The sequence below is a fragment of the Microcaecilia unicolor genome, chromosome 1 (genome assembly GCF_901765095.1).
Source record: "Microcaecilia unicolor chromosome 1, aMicUni1.1, whole genome shotgun sequence".
Taxonomy (NCBI): Eukaryota; Metazoa; Chordata; class Amphibia; order Gymnophiona; family Siphonopidae; genus Microcaecilia; species Microcaecilia unicolor.
In genome coordinates, this window is record NC_044031.1 from 523,521,052 (window position 1) to 523,546,244 (window position 25,193).

At 44.0% G+C, this 25,193-nt stretch overlaps 1 protein-coding gene across 2 annotated transcripts in view; it reads left to right on the forward strand.

The window, feature by feature from the left end:
- PKIA (cAMP-dependent protein kinase inhibitor alpha) overlaps positions 1 to 24,428 on the forward strand; it is a 57,534-nt gene extending 33,106 nt beyond the window's left edge. For both annotated transcript variants that reach the window (XM_030215754.1, XM_030215746.1), the window contains exon 3: positions 23,471 to 24,428. In XM_030215754.1, coding sequence (XP_030071614.1) covers positions 23,471 to 23,550 — 80 coding nt within the window. In that variant the 3' untranslated portion in view covers positions 23,551 to 24,428. The remainder of the gene's footprint in view (positions 1 to 23,470) is intronic.
- The last annotated feature ends 765 nt before the right edge of the window (positions 24,429 to 25,193 follow it).

Consider the following 25,193-nt stretch of genomic DNA (forward strand, 5'->3'; position numbering starts at 1 on the left):
TATATCTAATCCCAAGTAGACATCAGTATGTTTGTATGCACTACAATATGTTTTGGCTTTGTGCATCTGTTGTATTTGCTGACATTCCTGGCTATATTGATTTGTTAATTTATTTACCTTGGAGATTGAATATTGTGCTATGTCTGTGCCCTGAGATTGATTTGCTTATTATATTGGTTGTTATTTGGATGAACATAGATATACATCTGGTTTTTTCCTTACTGCATCTAAGGTACTGGGTGCTTTGGGTATTTCATGCATTTGGTAGCAATTATTATTAGCATTTGTCTAGCGCTACCAGACGCATGCAGCGCTGAACACCCGATAGCTCATTGCATATCCATAGATATGACGTAAACTTCAGTCCCGACGTAAGCTCTGTTTCGTGAGCACAAATGTGTACTCTGGTATTTTTACAATTCTTTTATACTTAAGATTTTTAGTCATTAAGTAAGACAATGTGGTTTTTCTAAGTTGTGAAAAATTTTATTGGTCTTTTTCGATTGGATTTAATGATTTATTTATATATTTAAATGAGCTCACACGTTTTTTTAGTTTAACAGTGATTTTTATGTTTTTAAGCAATTTTCATTTTGCAATTGTTTCTTTGCAGCTTGGATAGAATAGAAAATAATAAAAACTTTTAGATAGTTTGCTGATGTATTTGGTGACCTTTGACACGAGTTTAAGTATAAAAGACGCTTGTTTTTTTCCAGCAGCTGATTGATGCAATCATACGATGCCCGTCCTTTGAACGGAGTAAGTTATAGTTTTTGCAGAGTTCTCCTCGCTAGAACGTGTTAGTGCTGTACCTTACTACTTTATATTTGTTTTTAGTGTTTTGACCCTGATTTGGAGGAAGGCATCTCGCTGGGTTTTTTTTGCTCTGCCTTGAGCCTTATCTCGATTGCGGTGAGTGATCTATTTTATTTATTTATTATTTATTTAATTTTTGCCCACGTATGATTCAATGGGTTTTGATGTAAACACTACACATCTCAGATATACATCCAACTTATACAGCCATACTCTTTTCGTTATATATTAGCACTCAATGACACTCTAGTGATCAGCTGTAGGTATTTGCTACTAAGTATGCATGTCATTATGGTTTTTTTGTTTTGCGTCTATGTTACTTTATTCATTCAATTTTGTACCAAAGCTGGAATTGGTAGTTTTCCTATGTACCCACATATATAGCCGTTTTCTTTATAGTGTATATTGGCATTTTATGACATTTTAGTTACTTATTTTTAATGCTGTTTGTCATGGTTTTCAAACTTTTTTCCTTTCAAGTATTTTATTTAATTATTTATATTTTATGTACAATTTTTGATATTTAATCATGTTTTACACATTATGATGTTGTTATAATTTTTTTTAAATTTGGTTTCATTATTATTTGTTGTTGTAGAGTCCCTGACACAGCCCTTGTCGGTGAAACACAGTCTGTGTCGGGCGATTATCTTATAATAAAGTTGTGAACTATATTATTGATTGATCTGCTCTGTTTGTTTCCACGTTGGATTTTGCGTATCATCTGCCTTCTTGTTTTTTGGGACCATCATTGCATGGACAATTTGGACAGGAGTGAGGCAGTTCAGGAGGAGTCTGATGACCTCTGTTTGGTGCGCCTTTTTCTTAGGAATGAGCTTCCTTCGCTCATTTCCAGTGCCTTGGAGGCTTTCCACATGGCTGACTGAGACGCGCAAGCAGCAGCTACAGTCAACCCCAAGATGGCCAGTACAAGAAGGCCATCTAAGTCCTTCCTGTCCATGGAGCTAGTCAGGGGTTTATTTCAATTCTGTTGGATGACCCGGATGGGGGCTGGAAAGTGGTTAAGGCAATGTCTCGTCTGTTCCCTTAGGCTATGGAGTTTGGGGAGAAATGCCTCCTCCCTAGGTGGATGCTTTGTGCACAGCAGTGACTAAGACCACCCCTCCCTCCACCGAGAGTGGAGGGATCGGCGCCCGGAGGCTTCTCTAAACTGCGCTCTTCGGGTTTCTTCTTTAGCCCTCCAGGCCTCTGTCTGCAGTTCGTACGCTGCCAGAGCTTGCCTTAGCTGGTTTCAGCAGGCTCTCGAGCAAATCCGTATTCGGAGTCTGGATTTGGTGGCTCTGTCTCCCTGATTGAATCAGGGTTTACTCTTTTGGCAGGCCTCAGTTGATAGATGGTGATGGTGGTGGTTTCTTCCCACCGTTTGTTGGGGTTTCATCATTGCCTGCGGACAGAGCGTCTAAACTGCGTCTTTCACTGCTGCCCTTTCGAAGTAAGCTTCCCTTTGGAGAGATCTAGAGAAGATTGTTTAAGACTTGGCGACTGGGGGTCACGTGATGCTATGCACAGGAGCGGACGTTAGCTACTTCGCTCCTGCCAACTCCTCGAGAACCTTGTGGATAAACAGCGGAGATTCGGGCGACCTCCGACCCATTTTAACAAGATATCCTGGAGGAGAGACTTATGATCAACCAGACCCGGCGGTGAGAATCAATGGCGGCGAAAACACTTAGAAAAGATAAGGAGAAAAACCGGCCGACAAATGACAAGATGGCAGCCCCGGCTAGTCCGTCTTCCTCCCAGGTCAGCTCTGTGTGGACGGCCGAAATAGTTGGGGAGGTCACTAACGCGCTGGAAACTATACTAGAAAACAAGCTGGGTTCGCTGGAATCGAAATTAGAATCATTGCATAATAATGTCGCGCAAATTAAGGAAGACATGGCGACCTACCAGCAGCGGACAAGCGAAATGGAAGACCGCATGGCTAAAATGGAGGCCGGCCATAGCGAGATGGAAAAACAGCTATCTCAATACGCTGACAAAATTGAAGATCTCGAGAACAGGTCGAGACGCAATAATCTTCACTTGGTGGGTGTAGCGGAGGATCGAGGGGACCGCGATCTGAGAAGCTACTTGGAGAATTGGCTCACTAAAGAACTGGACCATCCACAGGAGTTGGGCCCTTTAAGAATCGAGAGGGCACATCGGCTGAGACCAAAACAAACCAATGCAACAAGACCCAGAGTGATTATCTGTTGTGTATTAAATTTTGCACATAAAACGGCTATTCTGCAGGCGCTGAGAGGCGGGAGAGAGCTGCGTGTTGGAAATCAGAAAATACTCTGCTTTCAAGATTATTCAGCCGGAGTAGCAACTAGGAGAAAGCAGTTTTCGCCTGTTTGTTCTGAACTGGCTCAACGCAAAATCCCGTTTGCCTTATTATATCCAGTGAAGCTGCGCATAATGCACAAGTCGGAGACAAAGTTCTACACTACAGCAGAGGAAGCCCGTGCCTTTATAAAAGATTTGGATACACCTGGTGCAAGTTGAAAAAGAGCTGTTAAGCTTAAATGGACGCCTATAGCCAGTTGTCAAGGGTCAAACTCTTGGCGAAGCGGCAGTGAAACAATGCAGATCTGTACATGTTGCTGCTGAGTGGACTGGTGAACTGATCTATATCAGCACTTTTTGATGGCCTGCTGTTGCTGAAAAAGGTCAGTGGCTGGGAAAATAGCCAGAGTTTAAAGAGAGAGAAGGTTATCTTCCATGCAGTTTTCTGGCTCCTAGCTGAAACGGTTCATTTACTCAGGAACAATTGATACCATTTGACTGGTTGATTATAAGATTTAATGCAGTAGTAAGAGAGACCAAGTACAGTCGAAAAATGTTGTGTTTTTTTATTTATTTTCACTGTTTAGAATAAATATTGCTGTTTGTAATGTTTTTGGTTCCCAGAATGGGGTGAAATGGAATAACAAGGGAATGAAAATAGTAGTTGGCAGAGGCTTCCCTGGATTTCTCAGTAATAAAAGCATGGGGGTCACTGGTTGATGGTTGGTAGATGGGGGGGAGGTTGCCCGATAAATTTGATGAGTTGGTTGTCAGGGTTTAGAGAAGGGGCGTTCGAAGTGACCTGAATCCCATAGGGATAGAAGGGGGAAAAGGGGGGATTCTGGAGGGGAACTGGGTGGGGGGATGGGTATGGGAGGGTGGGAGGGTAATGGAAGGTATAATTAGGAAGTTAGCTCAGGGGTATGAATGGAAAGAAGTAGGAGTAGATTGGGGATTATGCTGTAAGGATGAGACAATAAAAAATGTGTTCTATTACTGGAAGGCAAGGAGTGACATGAGGTATGGGGGAAACATCAGTGGTTTGTGGAAGAGGGGCCAGAGGCTGGGCTGGCTCCTCTTGTTAGATAACAGACTCAAATGGCTTAATACTGTTGTACACTGTGAGGGGGGTGCTTAAGATTGTTACCTGGAACGTGGGGGGCATACACTCCCCAATAAAAAGATCAAACATTTTTGCATTATTTACAGCATATTAGAGCGGATATAGTATTCCTCCAGGAAACACATCTGTCTGGACAAGAACATGCTAAGCTTGCAAGGTGGTGGGTGGGAGAATGTGTGGCATCAGCAGCCACGGGCCGAAAGGGTGGTGTGGCAATACTCATTCAAAAGGGGGTGGCAACACAACTTACTAATATAGTGCAAGATCCCGAGGGACACTTTGTCTTTGGAACAGCTACAGTGGCACGGCAACAGGTGATGCTTGGTAGCATCTATGCTCCAAATCAGCTTGACCTCCAATTTTATAAGAAATTGGGGACGATCCTAACAAACGTGGCATCCATCCCCTTGGTGCTAGGAGGTGATTTTAACACGGCATGGGACCCCACTCTAGATAAATCTAATCCCCCGACTGGACCAAGATCTAGAAAGCACGTGAAGGGGTTGCCTGATTTTTGCTCATTATTAGATCTTATTGATGTGTGGAGGGCCAGAGCACACAATACTTTTTCCAGGATCGATTATTTGTTTACCTCTAGAGCGGCCTTTTCGGATATAGGAGAAGTTGAGATTGGTCCTTGTGTGATCTCTGACCACGCTGCAGTCTGGATGACATGGACTGGTGGGAGCCAGAAGGAGGCAAGGGGGGGGGGGGGGGGGTAGTCTTTCCCTAGCTACCTTTACAAGGATGTGAATTTTCGGGAATATTTGCTAGCCAAATGGGGTGAATATTCACATTTTAATGCAGTACCAAATGTAGATGCCACACTCTTCTGGGAAGCGGCAAAGGCCGTTCTAAGAGGGGACATAATAAGCTATGTTAGCCACCACAAGAGAGCTAGAGATAGGGAAATCCTCCGATTGGAAAAACAGTTGCTGGGTTTGAGGAAACAATTTAGTGTGAACCCGATACCAAGGGTTAGACAAGATATAATAGCAACCCAATGTGCTTTGAACTCACTGATACATGAGCGTGCAGTTAAATCCCATACGTATTATAAATTTCATCTTTATAAATAGGTTAAAAGGGGGGGCAAGATGTTGGCTCGCTTAATTGCTCCTAGGTACACTTCTAAACAAATTCTAACTATTCGAAATGACAAGGGGCAATTGCTTCACACTGATAAAGAGATACATGACGTCGTCCAAAATTTTTCAAGCAATTGAAAAAAATACTTCTTGACATTAGTCCTGAGTCTGCCCCCCTTAACCTCAATTCATGTCTTCTAGTTCTACCGCCTTCCCGTCTCTGGAAAAGGTTCATTTGTAGATGAATACCTTTCAAATATTTGAACAGCTGTATCACGTCACCCCTGTTTCTCCATTCCTCCAAGGTATACATATTTAGGTCAGCAAGTCTCTCCTCGTATGGTTTGCAATGCAAATCCCATACCATTTTTGTAGCTTTTCTTTGCACTGCTTCTAGTCTTTGTACATCTTTAGCAAGATATGGCCTCCAAAACTGAACACAATGCTCCAAGTGGGGCCTCACCAATGACTTGTAGAGGAGCATCAACACCTCCTTTCTTCTGCTGGTTATGCCCCTCTCTATGCAGCCTAGCATCCTATGTGCCCCAATGAAAGGAGAGTTTAATTCTATTTCCATTTAAATTTTTTTACATTTTATTTATAAGAATTTAATTTTACAAGCACTAAAATAACTTGCCAGAAATACGACAAAATAATACAAGAATTATTTCAATCAGGTAATTATAAACTCTTCCGTAGACCACAAAATAGGGAGAGTGAAACAAGAAAAGGAGATCAATTAAACAACAGTAAACAAAGAAAACGTGGTATTAACCTGATTATCCCCAGTTATTTATTATCTGAATCATTATTCCACATTGATCGTCTGGTTGGCTTCTTCAAACCCATAACGGTGTATAGTCAATTTATTTCATTGGAAACATACTTATTGTCCAATATTAGTGAAAATAATACAACTGATTTCACTTTTTCTCTTTTAAAACCAGAAATTATTTAACAATGCAAACACTTTAGTCTCTAATCCAATTCCCACTGATTAAGGTAATCCTAGTTTCACAGGCTTCACTCCTTTTGAATAAATATACTAAGAGGAATCATTTCAGAGGAAAAAACTTTAGGAGTCATACCCGGAACTCTGGGAAAACAACAATCTCGATATTAATCATCTGTAATAATATTCATTTTGTTCAAATTTTTCTAGTCTGTTATCATCTTCAAAATCTTAACCATTTCCTATTCCTGTAGAACTTAATTTGCCGTATCAATTTTTCATTCTCAGAGGATTCAATTAGATTATCCATGTGGCTCACTAATAAGATTATATCGGAAACAAACTTATTTACTACCACCGTTAGGTCCTGGAGCGCCTTCCAGATGATAGTCAATGTAACCTCCACGGGAGCCAAAAACCCCAAGCTGATAGCTCTTGCGGGTTTAGGAGTGGCACCGCCGACACGAGTTCAGCTGTAAACGACTTCTGTTTCAGCATACACTCCTAACTCACTCCTCCACTCCTTTGGACATGGTGGTTAAATGATTCGGGAGCGATGAAGTTGTTTCCAGGTCCAAAAGCATCGACGCTCCTTCGCCGGCGCTAATCAAAGGACTCACCAACCCAGTCATCTGTGGGCAGCTCATCAAGCAGCAGTCCCACACTTGCTGCACAGGGGACAAAACGCTGGCCATCGGTGGCTGACCCCCCGATTGTTCCCTTCCTCTCAGTTAAGGTAACTGCAATTGCAGAGAGGAAATTTCAAGTAAACAAAGACAAAACTTCAGAGGTCAGTTGGGCCGTTGAGTGTACGAGCTTCAGGTCGCCATCTTTTCACTCTCCCTAATTGGGACACTCTTTGTCTGGTTTCTCCTCAGAGGCCTGTCTGATATGGGTAACCCTTCAGCATAGCCCTCTGAGTCATTGAAACATGGAAGCCCCTCTACCACTACAAGGGGGTGTCCCTTCGGAGGGGTTCCATTTAATTTGAATATATTCTATCACCTTTATAATACCAGGCTTCCCAAGGCAGGTTACAACAACAGTTAAGATGAACCCATCAGGAAACAGGATATCCTCACTGAAATCTGAACATCTGTATTGTATAGAACAGTGAAGAAAAATGAGCACAACCAACGGAGTTTTATAATTGTGGTTTCTACCAGCTACAATAAATTTTGACGCTGTTTTAGTGATATTTAATTGTCATTTCTTTTCTCCTCCAGCTTTTAAGGCACTGTCTGTCCAACTGAAACAGCTTTAGACTTCTCCACCCCACCTCCCCTCGAGTCTTACATTTTTCGCTCCCTCTCTCCCTTTCCGCATGGTCATTTTCACTGACCTGAAGCGTTTTCCCTCCGCCACCGGCGATTCACATAGTCAGCCTTCTGCCACGTCGGAGCCTCTTCTCAGGCGCGTTCCTCCTACTATAATGCAACTTCTTGTTCTGCAGAGGTGGGATGCGCCTGAGGAGAGGCGGGAGAGAGCGGCGGAAGATGTAAGAGACCTCGGGCACTGCTATGGTAAGCAACAGTGCCTTGGGTGGCAGCGGGTGGGCGAGAGGTGGGGAAATCCCGAATTGAGAATATTCAAATCGATTTGTCCAAAACGAATAAAACAATTTGAATCATGAATTGGACAGCACTACTGAATATCACACAACCAGCTATATTTTATCTAGCTGCATATTCCCAGATATTCAATTCAGGTGCCTGGGATGTGGCCTAGCACTGACTATCTGGGAAGAAAGCTGGCACAAATGCTGTAATTCAGCTCTGCACCTATTGTTGAAGGCTCCTGTGAATGCAGAATTTATGCTTGCATTTAACATTGTGACAATGCAGAGTCAGGGGTCATTAAAGAGGGGACTTAATGAAAGAGATTTCCTATGGTGCTGGCTCATTGCAATTAAAAAAAATATATATATGTGTGTGTGTGTGTGTGTATCTTCACTGTTTTCATAGCTGACTTCATATTCAGTATTCTAGTATGTGTAAAATCATAATGAATATGCTAATGTGCCAAGCCCCCCCCCAAATGAAAGTCAAACTACACCCATGGCCCAAACTCACATGACACTCCTTTGTACAAACCCTCCCAAATAAATGTCCATTTACACCTAGCATACTCAATTCACCCACCTAACGTGTAACAAGCACAGCTAAATACTATACACCAGCAACATTACAAACATAGTTCATGAGGGCGTGTCAAGATGGCGGTGTGACAGGATGGTTTGTGAGACGCTGCTACTCGGCTGGAATTAAAGAATAATCCTTTACCTTTTAAAATTATGCCTCATACCAAATGGAAAGGGACGGTGAGGTTAGTGCCCCCGCCTTCCTCAACTTCGTCCTCGATCCAGCCGAGTTTGGAGCGCTTCTTCGCCGGGACCTTCCAGGTATTGAGGGGAGTGGATCTTATAGTAAGCGAATCTGGAGAAGCGGCGCCCTTACAGGGAGATGAGACATCCCTCTCCCCTCCGATATCGCTGATTCCTCCGTGCCCAGCATTAGCAGCTTCGCTAGAGGGAACCCAGAATGCCACCGGAAGTGTGACGGAGGTGGAACCCAGCGGGGGACTAGCGTCGCTACAGAAGTCGCTGAGGTCTGAGGCCCAAGAATCGCTTGGAGCTTCAGAGAAAATTCCGGAGGTTAATCTACAAAGGATTTGGCTGATGTTAATCAAAATGGACTCAACCTTACAGAAATCTTCAGGTGAAGTGCCCCTTCTCCGAGGACAAGCAGGCTGCTTGTTCTCACTGATGGGTCGACATACACGGCGGCCCAGGAACGGCAATTTGCCAGAGCAAAACAAACAAAACTTTGCCAGAGCCTTCCATGCATGCGGGGTGCGTTCACCCACCCGTCGTGTGAGAGCCCCGCTCAGTTTTTTCTTTTTCCGCGGTGGAGAGTGGGTGCTACGTTGGTCTCCTCAGCCCAGAGAAAGAGCCTTTGTTTTTGCCGATTTTTTTCGGAGTATTTCTCCCTCTTTAGTTTTATTTTCTTTACCCTGTATACAAAACTAAAAAAAAAAAAAAAAAGTCCCTTATTTCTTAGTTTGGCCCCTTTAAGTTGCCTTTCGTTTTAGATGCGGCCCTCTTAGGCCGCGCGTACGCGTTTCTCATTTTTGGGCCTTTTTAATTTGGCACAATCGAGAATTTTGACTTTGCTGCCGCTATTTTTCCGTCCATGTCATCGAGGACTCCCAGCGGCTTCAAGAAGTGTACTCGGTGCAACCGGTCAATCTCAGGTACCGATCCCCACGCATGGTGTCTTCAGTGCCTTAGGCCTGACCATCGCCCAGACACGTGTAAGTTGGGTCTTAGCCTTAAAAGGCAGACACAAGTGTTGAGAAAAGCTCTTCAGGATCGTCGTTTTGGAGCTTTGACAGGTTCTTCGGTGTCAACAGCGGTACCGAGGTTGGCGGCGTCAATATCGGCACTGGAGATGGCATCGATTTCAGGAGCGCAGGTAATGGTTGTCCAGAGACCACCACACGCTGGGAGCAGTGAGCCGTCGAGTGGGTCTCCACGTGCCTTGAAGTCTCCTGCTGTGCAGGCCCCCCAGGATGACCTCTCTTGGACCCGACCCCGAGGAGGCGTGTGGATTCCACGTCCTCCTCGTCGGTACCAAGGAGTATTGATGACGTGCATCAAGCGAAGGTGAAGAAGCATCGTCATTGGTCTCCTTCCAAGCACGGTACCGGAAGCTCTGGGGCGTCGAAGGATTCGGCAGCTGTGAAGCACCGACGCCGGGAGGGCCACTCACCCTCCATTCAAGAGGTGTCTGTGTTCGGGCAGCCCAGTACCGCCTTCTCGATCCCCACAGATTCTGACGCCGATTCTTGCACCGACCCCGCAGCCTTGCTCGACAGCAACTCTAGACGAGCGTATCCGAGCCATTCTTCCAGGTCCTCTGGAGGGGTTGCTGCGTCAGTCTGCGGTACTGGGGGTGCTTGCGCCCTCCATACCGTCGATGGAAGTGGCAGCTGGCTGTATGCCTGTGGTGAGGTCTCTGACGCTGGTGCTGCCCAGGTCAACTCCCCGTCGACATCGCTGGAGGGAGCTTCATCGCCGCCGACATGGGAGTCGACTTCTCGACATCGCCATCGAGGACATGGTTCCTCGGCGTCGAGACGGGCCCTGTTTCGGACTGCAGTTAAGGAACTCTTGTCCGATACCGATGAGGATGCCTCGTGGGATGTAGGGCAAGATCCGAGGTATTTCTCTTCTGAGGAGTCTTGTGGTCTTCCCTCTGATCCTACTCCTTCACCAGAAAGAAAGCTTTCTCCCCCGGAGAGTCTTTCTCTTCATTTGTCCGGGAAATGTCTGTGGCTATTCCCTTCCCTGTGGTATCTGAGGATGAGCCCAGGACTGAGATGCTCAAGGTCCTTGACTATCCTTCGCCACCTAAGGAGTCATCCACAGTTACTTTGCATAATGTGTTCAAGGAGACAGTTATGCGGAACTGGATGAAACCACTAAGTAATCCCACCATTCCCAAGAAAGCTGAGTCCCAATATCGGATTCACGGAGAACCTGAGGTGATGAAGTCGTAGGTATTTCACGACTCTATGGTTGTGGATTCTGCTCTCAAGAGAGCCAGGAGTTCTAGAGATTTTGCCTCGGCGCCCCCGGGGAGAGAATCTAGAACCGTGGACTCTTTTGAGAGAAAGGAGTATCAGGCCTCTATGCTCGTGGCCAAAATTCAATCTTACCAGCTCTACACGAGCATTCACTTGAAGAACACGGTGAAGCAACTGGCAGACTTGGTTGATAAGCTCCCTCCGGAGCAGGCCAAGCCTTTTCAGGAGGTGGTCAGGCAACAGAAGGCGTGTCGTAAATTCCTGTCCAGGGGTGCTTACGATTCTTTTGATGTTGCATCCAGAACCGCTGCCCAAGGTATAGTGCTACTACTACTACTATTAAACATTTCTATAGCGCTACTAGACTTACGCAGCACTGTACAAATTAACATGAAAAGACAGTCCCTGCTCAACAGAGCTTACAATCTAAATTGGACAGACGAACAGACAACTAGGGGTGGGGAAATTGCAGTAGTAGGGGTGATAAGTGAGGGTGTTGAGTAAGAGAGTCATAGTGATGCGCAGATTCTCATGGCTGCGTGCCTCTGACCTGGACATTCGAGTCCAGCAGCAGATTGCGGATGTCCCTTGCCGGGGGGATAATATTTTTGATGAGAAAAGTCGAACAAGTGGTTGATCGGATCACTCAGCAGGAAACCGCTATGGACAATCTCTCCCGCCGGGTGCCTTCTGCTACTACCTCATCAGGTAGACGATTTTTCCGGGGAAGGAAGAATGCTCCCTATGCTTATAACAAGCGCAGATACAATCCTCCTTCTCGACAGCCTTCTCAGGCTCATCCCCAGTGCACTCGTTCTCGTCAACATCGTGCGCCAAGGCAGGCCCCTGTGGCTCCCCAGCAAAAGCAAGGGACGGGCTTTTGACTAGCTCCAGTTGAGCATAGCCACTGTAAAAGTGTCCGTGCCGGACGACTTACCAGTCGGAAGGAGGTTAAAACCTTTTCACCAAAGGTGGCCTCTTATAACCTCCGATCGGTGGGTTCTTCAAATAGTCCGGTTAGGATACTCCCTCAATTTGAAATCCAGACCTCTAAATTGCCCACCGGGAGCTCAATCCTTCAGCTTCCAGCACAGGCAGGTACTTGCAGAGGAACTCTCCGCCCTTCTCAGCGCTAATGCGGTCGAGCCCGTTCCACCAGGGCAAGAAGGGCTGGGATTCTATTCCAGGTACTTTCTTGTGCATCCTAGACCTAAGGGCCCTGAACAAATTCCTAGCCCCACAAAAGTTCAGGATGGTTTCCCTGGGCACCCTTCTTCCCATGATTCAGGAAAATGATTGGCTATGCTCTCTGGACTTAAAGGATGCTTATACACACATCCCGATACTTCCAGCTCACAGAAGGTATCTTCGATTCCATCTGGGTGTGCAGCACTTCCAGTATTGTGTGCTGCCCTTTGGTCTGGCGTCTGCACCCATTGTCTTTACAAAATGCTTGGCAGTAGTTGCAGCGTCGCTACGCAGACTGGGAGTGCATGTGTTCCCTTATCTCGCCGATTGTCTGGTGAAGAACACCTCAGAGGCAGGAGCTCTACAGTCCATGCAGATGACTATTCAACTGCTGGAGCTTCTCAGGTTTGTTATAAATTACCCCAAGTCCCATCTTTTCCCTGTTCAGAAACTGGAATTTATAGGAGCTCTGCTGGACTCACGGACGGCTCGTGCCTATCTTCCAGAAGTGAGAGCAGACAATCTTCTGTCTCTAGTTTCCATGGTCAGGGCATCTCAGCAGATCACAGCTCAGCAGATGTTGAGACTTCTAGGCCATATGGCCTCCACAGTCTATGGCCTGTCTTCACATGAGATCAGCTCAATGGACCCTAGCTTCTCAGTGGTATCAAGCTGCAGGGGATCTAGAGGATGCAATCCAGCTGTCCACCGATTTTCACAATTCCTTTCAGTGGTGGACAATTCGATCCAATTTGACCTTGGGACGTCCCTTTCAAATTCCTCAGCCACAAAAAGTGCTGACAATGGATGCATCCCTCCTGGGGTGGGGAGCTCATGTCCCTCCAGGAAACAGATCTTCAGATCAATCTCCTGGAGTTGCGAGCAGTCTGGAACGCTCTAATGGCTTTCAGAGATTGGCTGTCCAATCAAATTATCCAAATTCAGACAGACAATCAGGTTGCCAAGCAGTGGCGTAGCAAGGGAGGGGTGCGAGGGGCAGTCCGCCCCGGGTGTCAGCTCAGGGGGGGTGCTCCCTGCCAGCTCCCCCCCCCCTCGGCGCATCGACACCCCCCGACCAGCTCCCGCACCCTACCTTTAAAAAGAATATTGGAATCCGCGTCGCGCCTGCCCTGCACGTAAAAGAAATGTGGACCGCCGGGCCTTCCCTCGCTCTATCTGTCCCGCCTTCCGCTGATGCAACTTCCTATTTCCGCAAGGGCGGGACAGACAGAGCGAGAGAAGGCCCGAAGGTCCACATTTCTTTTACGTGCAGGGCAGGCGCGAGGGGCTGCGCCTCGCCTCAGATTCCGACATTCTTTTTAAAGGTAGGGTGCGGGAGCTGGTCGGGGGGAGGGGGGTGTCGATGCGCCGAAGGGGGGGGTGTCATCGTGCTGCACCCGGGGGGGGGGGTGCAACGGCGAACCGCCACTGTTGCCAAGTACTACATCATCAAGCAGGGGGGCACCGGATCTCGCCCTCTGTGTTGGGAAGCCATCCAGATGTGGCTTTGGGCTCGCCGTTGCGGCATATTTCTCCAAGCCACTTATCTGGCAAGCGTAAACAACAGTCTGGCCGACAGACTGAGCAGGATAATGCAACCTCACGAGTGGTCGCTCAATTCGAGTGTCGTTCGCAAGATCTTCTGAGAGTGGGGCACCCCCTCGGTGGATCTTTTTGCCACTCAGATCAATCACAAGGTTCCTCAGTTCTGTTCCAGACTTAAGGCCCACGACGACTAGCGTCGGATGCCTTTCTCCTTCATTGGGGGGAGGGCCTTCTGTATGCATATCCTCCCATACCTCTGGTGGGGAAGACTTTGCTGAAACTCAAGCAAGACCGTGGGACTATGATTCTGATTGCTCCTTTCTGGCCGCATCAGATTTGGTTCCCTCTTCTTCTGGAGTTGTCCTCCGAAGAAACCTGGAGATTGGACTGTTTTCCAACACTCAGAACGAGGGGGCGCTTCTGCATCCCAACCTCCGGTCTCTGGCTCTCACGGCCTGGATGTTGAGAGTGTAGAATTCGCTTCCTTGGGTCTCTCTGAAGGTGTCTCCCAGGTTTTGCTTGCTTCCAGGAAAGATTCCACAAAGAGGTGCTATTTTTTCAAATGGAGGAGGTTTGCCATCTGGTGTGATAGCAAGGCCCTAGATTCTCGCTCTTGTCCTGCACAGACCCTGCTTGAATACCTTCTACACTTGTCAGAGTCTGGTCTCAAAACCAACTCCGTAAGAGTTCATCTTAGTGCAATTAGTGCTTTTCATCAACATGTAGAGGGTAAGCCTATCTCTGGACAGCCTTTAGTTGTTCGCTTCATGAGAGGTTTGCTTTTGTCAAAGCCCCTGTCAAACTTCCACCAGTGTCATGGGATCTCAACGTCATTCTCACCCAGCTAATGAAGCCTCCTTTTGAGCCACTGAATTCCTGCCATCTGAAGTACTTGACCTGGAAGGTTGTTTTCTTGGTGGCTGTTACTTCAGCTCGTAAAGTCAGTGAGCTCCAAGCTTTGGTAGTGCATGCTCCTTATCTCAAGTTTCATCACAACAGAGTAGTCCTCTGCACGCACCCTAAGTTCTTGCCGAAGGTGGTATTGGAGTTCCATCTGAACCAGTCAATTGTCTTGCCAACATTTTTCCCCGTCCTCATATCCGCCCTGCTGAACGTCAGTTGTACACCTTGGACTGCAAGAGAGCATTGGCCTTTTACGTGGAGCGGCCAAGCCCCTTCAGACAGTCCGCCCAAATGTTTGTTTCTTTTGATCCCAACAGAAGGGGAGTCGCAGTTGGGAAATGCACCATTTCCAATTGGCTAGCAGATTGCATTTCCATCACTTATGCCCAAGCTGGGCTGACTCTTGAGGGCCATGTCACGGCTCATAGTGTTAGAGCCATGGCGGCGTCGGTGGCCCACTTGAAGTCAGCCACTATAGAACAGATTTGCAAGGCTGCAACGTGGTTATCAATTCACACATTCACATCTCACTACTGCCTTCAGCAGGATACCCAACGTGACAGACGATTTGGGCAGTCGGTGCTGCAGAATCTGTTTGGGGTTTAGAAGCCAACTCCACCCCCTAGGCCCATTTTTATTTTGTTCCAGGCTGCACTCTCAGTTAGATGTTTCTGCTTTAAGTCAATCTCAGTTATGTCCTCGCCGTTGCGAGGCCCAATTGACCTTCTTTGTTATTTTGAGTGAGCCTGGGTGCTAGGGATACCCCATCAATGAGAACAAGCAGCCTGCTTGTCCTCGGAGAAAGCGAAGATACATACCTGTAGCAGGTATTCTCCGAGGACAGCAGGCAGATTGTTCTCACAAATCCACCCACCTCCTCTTTGGAGTTGTTCTTCTCCTTGATATTGCTTTTTGATCTAACTGAGCGGGACTCTCACTGTCCACAGAGAATACCTGCTATAGGTATGTATCTTCGCTTTATACTAAATTTGAAGATTTAAAAAAATACTGTGGACTCAATTAAAGAGGAATTAGCCATGTGAGTTACACAGCTGCAGAAAGATGTTGAACAGTTTCAAGAATTTAAAGCTGCTATAGCTAAAGATAATCTGGATATTTGTAGAAAAATTGAGCAGATAGAGAATTTCAACAGACGTTTGAATCTGCGCCTTCTGAATTTTCCCAAGCTCCCTGGGACTAGTCCACTGGAACTATTCAGAAGATACTTAACAGAAAACTTAAAGATACCGCTGGAAGCTATACCTCCAATAAATAAGATTTTATATTTACCTAGTAGCCCCTGGGGGGGAAGAAGGAGAAAAAAGGGGCGCAGAAAATGTGAACTTTGATGTGAATAATATATCTGTCATACTGGAACAGTCTTTGAAAATATAACAGAGAGGGCTACACTCTTAGTTTCCTTTATTTTCGAACAGGATCTTAATTCTGTCCTGAAACTTTATTTTAAGAACACCAATTCTCATTTTGGAGGTGGGAAAATATGGATATACCCTGACGTAACAAAGTTGACCCAGCAGAAGAGGAAAACTTTTTTGGCAATGAAACCGAGGATGGTGGAAGTGGGGCGATCCTTTTTTCTTGCCTACCCTTATAAATGTATCGTTCGGTTGGGTCAGATGAAATATTTTTCTTTTCTCCTGTTCTGTTTAAATTGTGTTGGAGGATTGCACGTAGCCTTAAGTTATAATTATTTTTCTTTGTAATCTTCTCTAATTCATTAATGCCCTCACTCAGTGTGTGGTCTAAGAAAGCGGAATAATTGTGGTCTAAAAGTGAACTAATATTCTTTGATTTTCTTCTTTTGTACTTATCTTCATTTTACTTTTCTGGTATCTTAATATTACCTTGCTGTATTTCAGTTGACAAGTATACTCTTGTTAAAAGAATTTAAAATCAATAAATATAAAATAAAAAAACAAACATAGCTCATTTATCCAGTCTGTCACACACTTGCTAATTTGGCCATTATAAACCTTAATGTACATACATTCTTACATACATTTCCCCTACTTGAAGAAATATATTCTGTAATACCCAGTTTAACAGTGGAACAGAAAGCAGCATCAAGACAAATGTACTGCTATTACATAAGTAAGAAAAACATACAGGATGAGGGGAAAAAAAGTAACCCCCTAGAGGTGTTTTTGCTACTTTCTTAGTAACTGCGTGAAATTTCAATGTGAAATTTTAGAGCTTTATTTGTTAATCTTATTCCACTCAGCATATAAACATAGACCTTTAAACATGGCGAACTTAGACTTTTTAGTGTGACCACCCAGCAATTTTTGCATAATTAAAAATGTTTGCACTGTGGATGGGTAGAATTCAGGCAGTTAAGATGATGTTGTTGCCTAAGCTCTTATACTTGTTCATGGCACTTCCTCTTCCCATACCACAGTGCTTTTTCCGTTGATTGAATGGAAGAGTTTTTGCCTATAAAAGCACCCACCCAGAGTATGGAGGTCTATGCTATATCAGCCTAAGCTCAAGGGAGGCATGGGAGTACCCCACTTTGAGCTTTACTTTAAAGCTGCCCAGTTGCATATAATAGCTGAATGGATGTGGGGAGGTACGACAAAAAATGGCTAGACTGGGATCAGCAGGGGTTTGGTTCTATCCCTGTGTGGGCTGCTCCGTGGCTCCGAAGAAGAGATCTTTATCACATGTCCCCCCCCCCCCCTTATAATGGGTTTTCCATTACAGACTTGGTATAGAGGTTGGAAGATGTTTTTCTTGGATAGACAGTATTATTTGTTAACGGCTATACAGTATGCTCCCTCTTTGGAGCCGGGGCTTCAGGATTGGGTTTATAAAAGGTGGGCAGGTGGTGGTCTACGGTTCCTGGGACAGATACGGGACGAGGGGGAATTTGTCCCTTTTGGGGACCTGAGGGAAGAATATGGCCTACTCCCAAGGGATGAATTTCAGTACAGACAGTTAGGGACCTTATCCATCGCAAAGCACGAGGAGGCCTGGGCTTGCAAGAAACCTTAATAGAACAAGCTCTTTGGGTGGGGGGAGCTAAGGGAAGTATTATTTGGATATATGTAGCCCTACTATAGGCTAAATCTCCGTTGCACTATTATATCAACAAATGGGAGCTAGAGTGGAATATATCATTCGCAGGGGAACAATGGGAAAGTTCATTCAAGTATTTGTTTAAAGTATCTGTGGCTAGTAATTTCATTGAGAATAGCTTTTAAGGTTTTCTATGGCTGGTATTACTCACCAGTGAAACTGAAGAGAATCTTCCCAGCAACAATGGATATATGTTGGAGAACCTGTGGAGAACAGGGAACCTTTTTCCATATGTGGTGGACTTGTCCAATTGTAGAGAATCAGTGGGTCTTGATACTTGATACCCTACAAGATATACTGGGGAAGAAGTATCCACGACGGGCGAAATGCTGTCTGCTACATCATAAATCCAATTCAATTACTGCATCTCAGCATACGTTTGCTACTTTGTTATTTACTGCCAGTAAATTGGTTATTGCACAGGCCTGGAAACAGGCCTTCCTGCCTCCTCTGTCTCGTATTTTGCAAAAGCTACATGGAATTTTCCAACTTTCTAAGCTTACAGTGTTGCGACATGGACGATTAGAGGGTTTACGAACATTGGAAGATGAGATCCGATACTCCATCTGAGTGACGGACAATCTATATGTACTTACATGATAAACTGGATAGGCACAGACCGCTGTATTAGAGGGGTGAGGGTGAAGTTTTTCTGTTTTGCTGGCTGTATTACTGAAATGTTTGGATTGTATATTTGCAAGACTTCAATAAAACTTTTTAAAAAATGCACTGTAAAGGAGAAATTAGGTCTTGCCTGTTAATTTGCTTTCCTTTAGTCCCTCCGGACCGGGGAAGGCAAGCACAACCCATCAGTCCAATCCTGGTCCGATCCGGAGGGACGCTAAGGAAACTACCATTATTTGAAATAAAAATGGGGTACCAGCTTACTGTTAATGGTATCACAGTGATGTAATCTTTTGTAAACAATAATTTGAATAATTTGTATTTGGTAATATAATAATTTACAATATCTTTAAAAGTGTTTCACATCGGAATGGCAGTCACGGGCAAGGTGTCTGCAGATGATCTGGGACAGCCTGCCACAGGGACCGATTGATAAGGCTGTTAAGAACTTCCCAAACTACTGAAGGCCTATGTTAAAGCTGGGGGTAGACACTTTGAGCATTCACAGCGACTGCAAAATTATGACATATCGTTCATTATATAGTTTGAATGACGTTATTTTATTGTGTTTTAGCTCGAACATTTTTAACGTGCTAAAATGTCAGTAACATCAACATAAGTTAAGATAATTAAATGTCATTTAATAGTAATATGTAAGTATGATTCCGTAAAATTTCTCATTGAAATTCAAAGTGGTTACTGAGAAAACTGCAAAAAACTGTAGGGGGTTACTTTTTTTTTTTTTTTTTGCCTTATCCCAGATATTCAGCATCAAGGGGAGGGGAGGGGTGGGGGGAATGGGATTTGACATACCGTCTTTCTGTGGTTACAATCAAAGCGGTTTACATATTATATAGAGGTACTTAGCCTTAGACTTAAGCCAAACCAATTAGTCCCAGTATCCTCCAGAGCATTAACACAAGTAATACAGCAGTCGAGCATTAACCCTACTGTGACACATTCAGAAGTCGGGTAGCCTCGATTCTAATACTACTGGGACATTCTTCTTCCGGAAAGGCTCCAAAACTTTGGGATCTGTGAAAGCTTTGGTGCAGTTATGCAGTGATCCACATATGGGCTGGGTAGAACATACCAAAACACGTATTGACAGCCTTGAGACAAGGCCTCAGCACTAACAGCTGCCTACAGAGGTCCACAGTGTTTTTGTTTAGATCCGGGAGGAATAAAATTGTGTGCCCTTCAAACTTGATTAGGGCTTTCAGTTTGGCCCAGTCTATAATTTCAGTCATCTGGGTGTAGCGAAGTAACCTTAATGCGAAAGGTGCTTGAATAGTGATCATTGTGCTGACGCTGTGACAGGACCCTTTCAATCTCAAAATCCTTGTCCAATTTGAGCTGAAGCAAGGTCAGGTTCAGGGGTTCCAGAAACATGATTTGCTCCTGTCCTTCTCGACCTTTGGGAATGCCTAATATTTGCAAATTGTTTCTCCGCTATCAATTATTCAGATCCTCCAAGTCTCTCTAACTGTGTGATAAGTAGGCTATGGATATTTTCCTCAGACACAGTTACTGTAGCCTCCACGCTTTCAGCTTGAAGTTGAAAATTAGCCATGTCTTGCTTCAGCAATGTTAATTGTGCTTTTATGTCTTCTGTATAGTGTCAGAAATAAGGATTTTAACTGCTCGCTGCTCCTCCATGATAGAAGAAAGGGTGACATCCACTTGTGTAGGCACCATTTTTTGCAGTGACGCAGACTCTGGTTTTTCTTTTGCTGCCCACTGTGAAAGTTGTCAATGTTTCACCTTTACCCAATTTCAGCAGTGATATCTCCCACAACTTTTCCCTTATTACAAACAACACAGGCAGTTAAAATCAGTGGGTGGCATTCCTCCAGAGCTCACAGTGCTCATCAGTCCGTCCGTCCGTCCGTCCGTCCGTCCGTCCCCCCCCCCCCCCCCAGCAACTGTGTTCTATTTTTTTCACACTGTCAGTAGACAATTTTTTTTTAAGTTTTCAAAGATTTATTGAAAATATGGTCAAATACAACATGAATAACAACAAAACTAAGTCATAAGGAATCAACACCCATATATCCCCTCCCTTCTGAAAACCCCCACCATGCAATCCCCACTCCAGGATGCAGCGGTGCCAGTCTAGAATGGGACCCCTGAGTGAACCTAGACCTCCACTGCTGAGACGCCAGATTTTATAGAAAGCAATCAAGTGGCCATGCTGCATTGCAGTCAGTTTTGACATGTGAAAGACAAAAATCCATTTTGTGAAAAATGCAAGACATAGTTGGCCGGGATTGCTGTTTCCAAAATTGAACCAACGACAGTTTTCCCCGCTGTAAGCACTTGAATTGCTAGCTTATGTTGATCCTATGTAATGTCCAAAGGCTTTAAATGCAATAAGCAATATTCTGCCCTTCCAGGGTAAGGTGTATTTATTGTTTGACATACCAGCTCCAAGATAGATGTCCAGTATAGCTGAACCATAGGGCAGACAGGTCCACCAGATATGATAAAAGGTTCCTCAACAACCACAGTCTCTCCACGAGGATACATCTTAAATAACCCCTCAGGAGTATAGTACCACTGATAAAACATTTTTAAATCATTTTCAATTAGATTAGTAGCTGCACAAATTTTAAACAGAGATTTGAATCCCTTTTCCCAACGTCCAGGACATAAGTAGACTGTAAGCCTGCCTCTCATTTAGAAATACACTTTTGCAGAGGGGTTTGATACATTCCTTCTTTCCTTATCCAATCAGCTCTCGGTCACTCAGTGTTCGCCATGCCTTTCAATCTTTCACAACTTCTTTCAGTTCTGCTATGTTCATTCCAGTATCTATCCAGCAAATTCTTGGGTGGCCTCTTTTTCTTTTGCCACTAACCATTCCAAGCATGATGTCTTTTTCGAGAAACTTGCTTTGCATGATGTGACCAAAATAGGAGAGCTTTAGTTTTGCTACCTTGGCCTCCAGTGAGATTTTTGGTTTTATATGTTCCAGAACTTCTTGGTTTGTTGTTTTGTCTGTCCATCGGATGTGTAACAGTTGTCTCCAGCACCATAATTCAAATGCATCAATTTTTCACCTGCCTGCCTTTCTCAGGGTCCAAGAATTGCAACCATATGTTGCTATTGGGAAGATGATTGCACTGACCAATCTACATTAGGTTGCTAGGCTGATGTCCTTGCTCTTCCAGATGTTGTCAATGCTGACTATCACACTTCTTCCAAGTGTCAGCCATCTCTTGATCTCAGGGGTGCACTCACCATTGTGATTAATTTTGGAGCCAAGAAAGATGAAATCTTTGACAACTTCAGTACATTAACAATTGATACATTAATAAGGCCAGATATAATCTAGTGATACTACCCTTTCCTCCTCCCCCTCTCAGAGCCCTTTCTAACAAAGTTTCCTCCAAGTTTAACTCTCATCAAGTCCTACGATAAATAAAATCTTTGACCTGCCAATACTGAAATAGCTCTCTTGGCTCCAGGCTATATTCATCCTGAAGATCTGAGAATGGCACAAATTCAGCTCTAGCTATTTTAATGCAATGCTGGAACATTGAACTAGGCACAACTGAGAATAGAGGTTGCAGCAGCCATTTTGAGATTTGGAGCCAACGTGAGCAGGAGCAACCATCAGTGGTGCAATTACCAAAAAAGATTTTTCCCTCATAGGTATTCATTATTATTTAGCTTGCATTGGTTAGAAAAAAGGAGGGTTGTTTTACTGTATAAATGTGCAGGGCAGCGGGAAGGCTCACTGTGTAGGTTGCGTCTGTTCTGTATGTTGTCTACACAAATTGTTAGATCATATGAGAGGGAGAAGTTTCAGGGGTGGGATGCAGAGATAATATGAAACTCTCTTCATATTATCTCTTCATCAAAGTATTCAGTAACTTTGATTTCTTTATAGATATGCATGAGGTGAAATTGCTGCATTGTTCTGTTGATTTGTACTTGCCAGTGCGTTTTTTCTAGCAAAAAAGGTGCCGGTACTCAAATGCTAGGACACCCTTCAAGGGTGGGGTGATCACTGAGGGACCCACCCCACAATAGCCAGGCCCCCTGCAACCAGTCACAGAACCTATGACAAGGCAGAATTGCTGCGTGGAGCCTGAACTTTTTCATTAAAACTTGGGGCCCATGGGTCAATTTTAGCAGACAACGGAAAAGGTGCCGGTACTCAGTACCCCCAAGTACCCCCTCAAAAAAAGCCCTGGTACTTGCTATCCTCAAGTTTAATAAAAACAGATTTAAATATATACCTTGCATTGCCAACTCTATGCCTTAAAGTCAGTGCACAATTTTGCCATTTAACAAGCATTAAATTACAACAATCCTGTTATTCCCTTAACACAAATTAGTAACTGCCTTCTAAGTGTGTAGCAGTTTTTCAACTACAGTACAGTCTCGATTTTCCAATGCAAAGGGGACTGACCCATTGTCAGATAAGTGAAAGTCAGGTAATACAGAAAACACTGCGTAAACCCCTCAAACAATGCATAAACAAAGGCATAGAACTCCCAATTTTAAAAAATTGTTCTAAAACAGATTTTTAATAGAAATATGCAATTATGTCACCGGGAGAGTCTGTCAGATATGCCAGATGGTTGGATAATCAAGATTGTACTGTAATTGCAATTTCTTTACACTACTCTGTGCAAGCCCCTAATACAAAAGTTGCAGTAAATCCAGCCTACTGATGGCTTTTAACTGGTTAAATGCTCCAAGTTTGCAGGCAGAAGCCATGATCTTAACTGGTATACCATGGTCCTTAGAGGCCTTAACTGATAAGAAACATAAAATCTGATAACTGATGTTTCTTTAAGAGAGAAGTAGAGTTATGACAGCAGTTTTGATGGATTACCTGAGCTAACTTCACTAGTCATAAGGTTATGTCTTGTTTTAGATTACTTGGTATAACACCTTATGAGCAATCGCACAAAGCAGTTTACAACTAAAATGAAAGAGGAAAGGGGCACCATTATTTAATAGGACAGGATAAAAGAGCAGAAAAGAGAAAATTTAAAAACAGGGTATGAACCTAGGTCCCCTCAGCGAGCAACTGACCCCCACAAAGGTCCCATCAAAACTTTATTGAAAGAGGTAAGTCTTTAAGTGACCTGAATTTCAGGTGAGCTGTGAGATGACAAATATGGTGAAGGCAAGGGGTCAGAGAGAGAGGCATAGGAACAGCACACATTTCAAATCCTGTACTTCTGAAGTAGGCTAAATTCATCTATTTTTTTTCTTTTTCCCTTTTTATCCTAGAGAGTGAAGAAGACGTACAAGCAAATTCAACAGAGAAAACTATGGATACCCAGAAAGAGACAGCAAAACAAGAAAGTTAATGCTACACTTTGATCTACATAAACAGCTTCTTATGATTTCAGGCTAAAAGGCAATAGTGAAGTTAATTTGACACAATCAGTAAAAGCTAGAAAACAAATGGCAGTTTTATCTTGTTGGAACCAATTAACTGAAGTGCAAAATATGAGGACATGGATTATGACAAAAGACATCATTTTCTTTTTCACTGCCAAAATGGGTGAGACTTTGTCACTAATCTTGGGACATTTTTATCAAATGGATTTAGCTGCTGACCAGAATGTAGAGCAAGCTACTAAATCGTTCTTGTAGCAACTGACTGATGAAACATCAGAGAGTGTTAGTGTTTCTTTTGTAATGAACAATATTTCAAGCTTAATGTTATCTGGCTAAACTGTTCATCCATTAAATGCATTATTGAAGAAAAGAAAGAACAAAGATTTTTTTTTTTTTTAGAACTATGCCTCTAGTTCTATGTTTACAATGTTTTGTATTATAGTTTACAGTTCAGATGCTGTACTTCCCCTTTTTGAATGCTATTGGAAAAGTTTTCTGTTTTTGTGAATCTTCTGCCACTAGTTTGAAAGGGCTTTTTGTTTGTATAATGTGGTGGAGTAATTGTTACATATGAGAAATAAAAACAAAACATTAACTGCTAAGTTGATCAACCAAGAACTAATGGCTTATTCTCATTAGTTTGTAGGTTAACATGTCCTCAAAGTTATCTTTGTCAGTTTAGGCCGCCAATGCCATACAGTTAAAGTAGTTTGCTTTCCTCCTTTGAAATGCTTTTCCAACTTTTATTGATCAGTTTTTTGGAGAATTTTTTAACTCACTGGGTGTCTATGATAATTTAAATTCTAAACTTGTAGTCTCCATACTAAAACAAAATACAAATAAAATAAAAATGAAACAATTTTATTAGTGTCAGTAGATTTCTAGTTTCTATTAGTGTGATTGTGAACACACCACAGACTATCATTTAGGCCTGTATTCATTGCAGGGACCAGTGGCACCCCCATCACTCCTGGTGTGGCTACTGGCATTGTCTTCAGAACAACTGTTCTTCATGACTGAGGGTCTCAGCGAGTTTAATTATACAATGTACAAACTTCCACGCTATTCTTGCGAGACTGTGATCAGTGAAGAAATTTAGACATCACGTATATCGAGCCCATCAAGAGCTGTATGACACTAGAAGAAAACAGAACTGTTGTCCCAGAGGCAGTGCCTGCAGCAAGACTCTGGGAAAGGGGTAAGGGGCCATTAACAAGCTGGAGGGAGACCCAGCTCAGAAGGATTGGGGACGAGATGATGACAGCTGTTTGGGAGGAGAGGCTAGTGGGAGTTCAGACTGACTGGGATAGAGTTGGGAGAGAGTGTGTTTTGGGGGAAGGAGAATTTTAGAGGAAATCTGAGTTGGAGAGACAAGATGAGGGGGAAAGAGGGTCTGGTGAACTTAATTTTGTTTACACATATTGCTCTGAGTGTGCCTGAGCAGCTGGACTGGTAACATCAATGGAGAGGGCCCCCCCCCCTCTCCATTTTTTCACCCAAGACTCTAGATATCAACCAATTTAGCACTCTTCCTGGCTCTCATGTTGAAGTCTTTTTTCCAGTGTAGCTCCTGCTTCACCATATTAAAGAATACTGATTTGGGCTGACA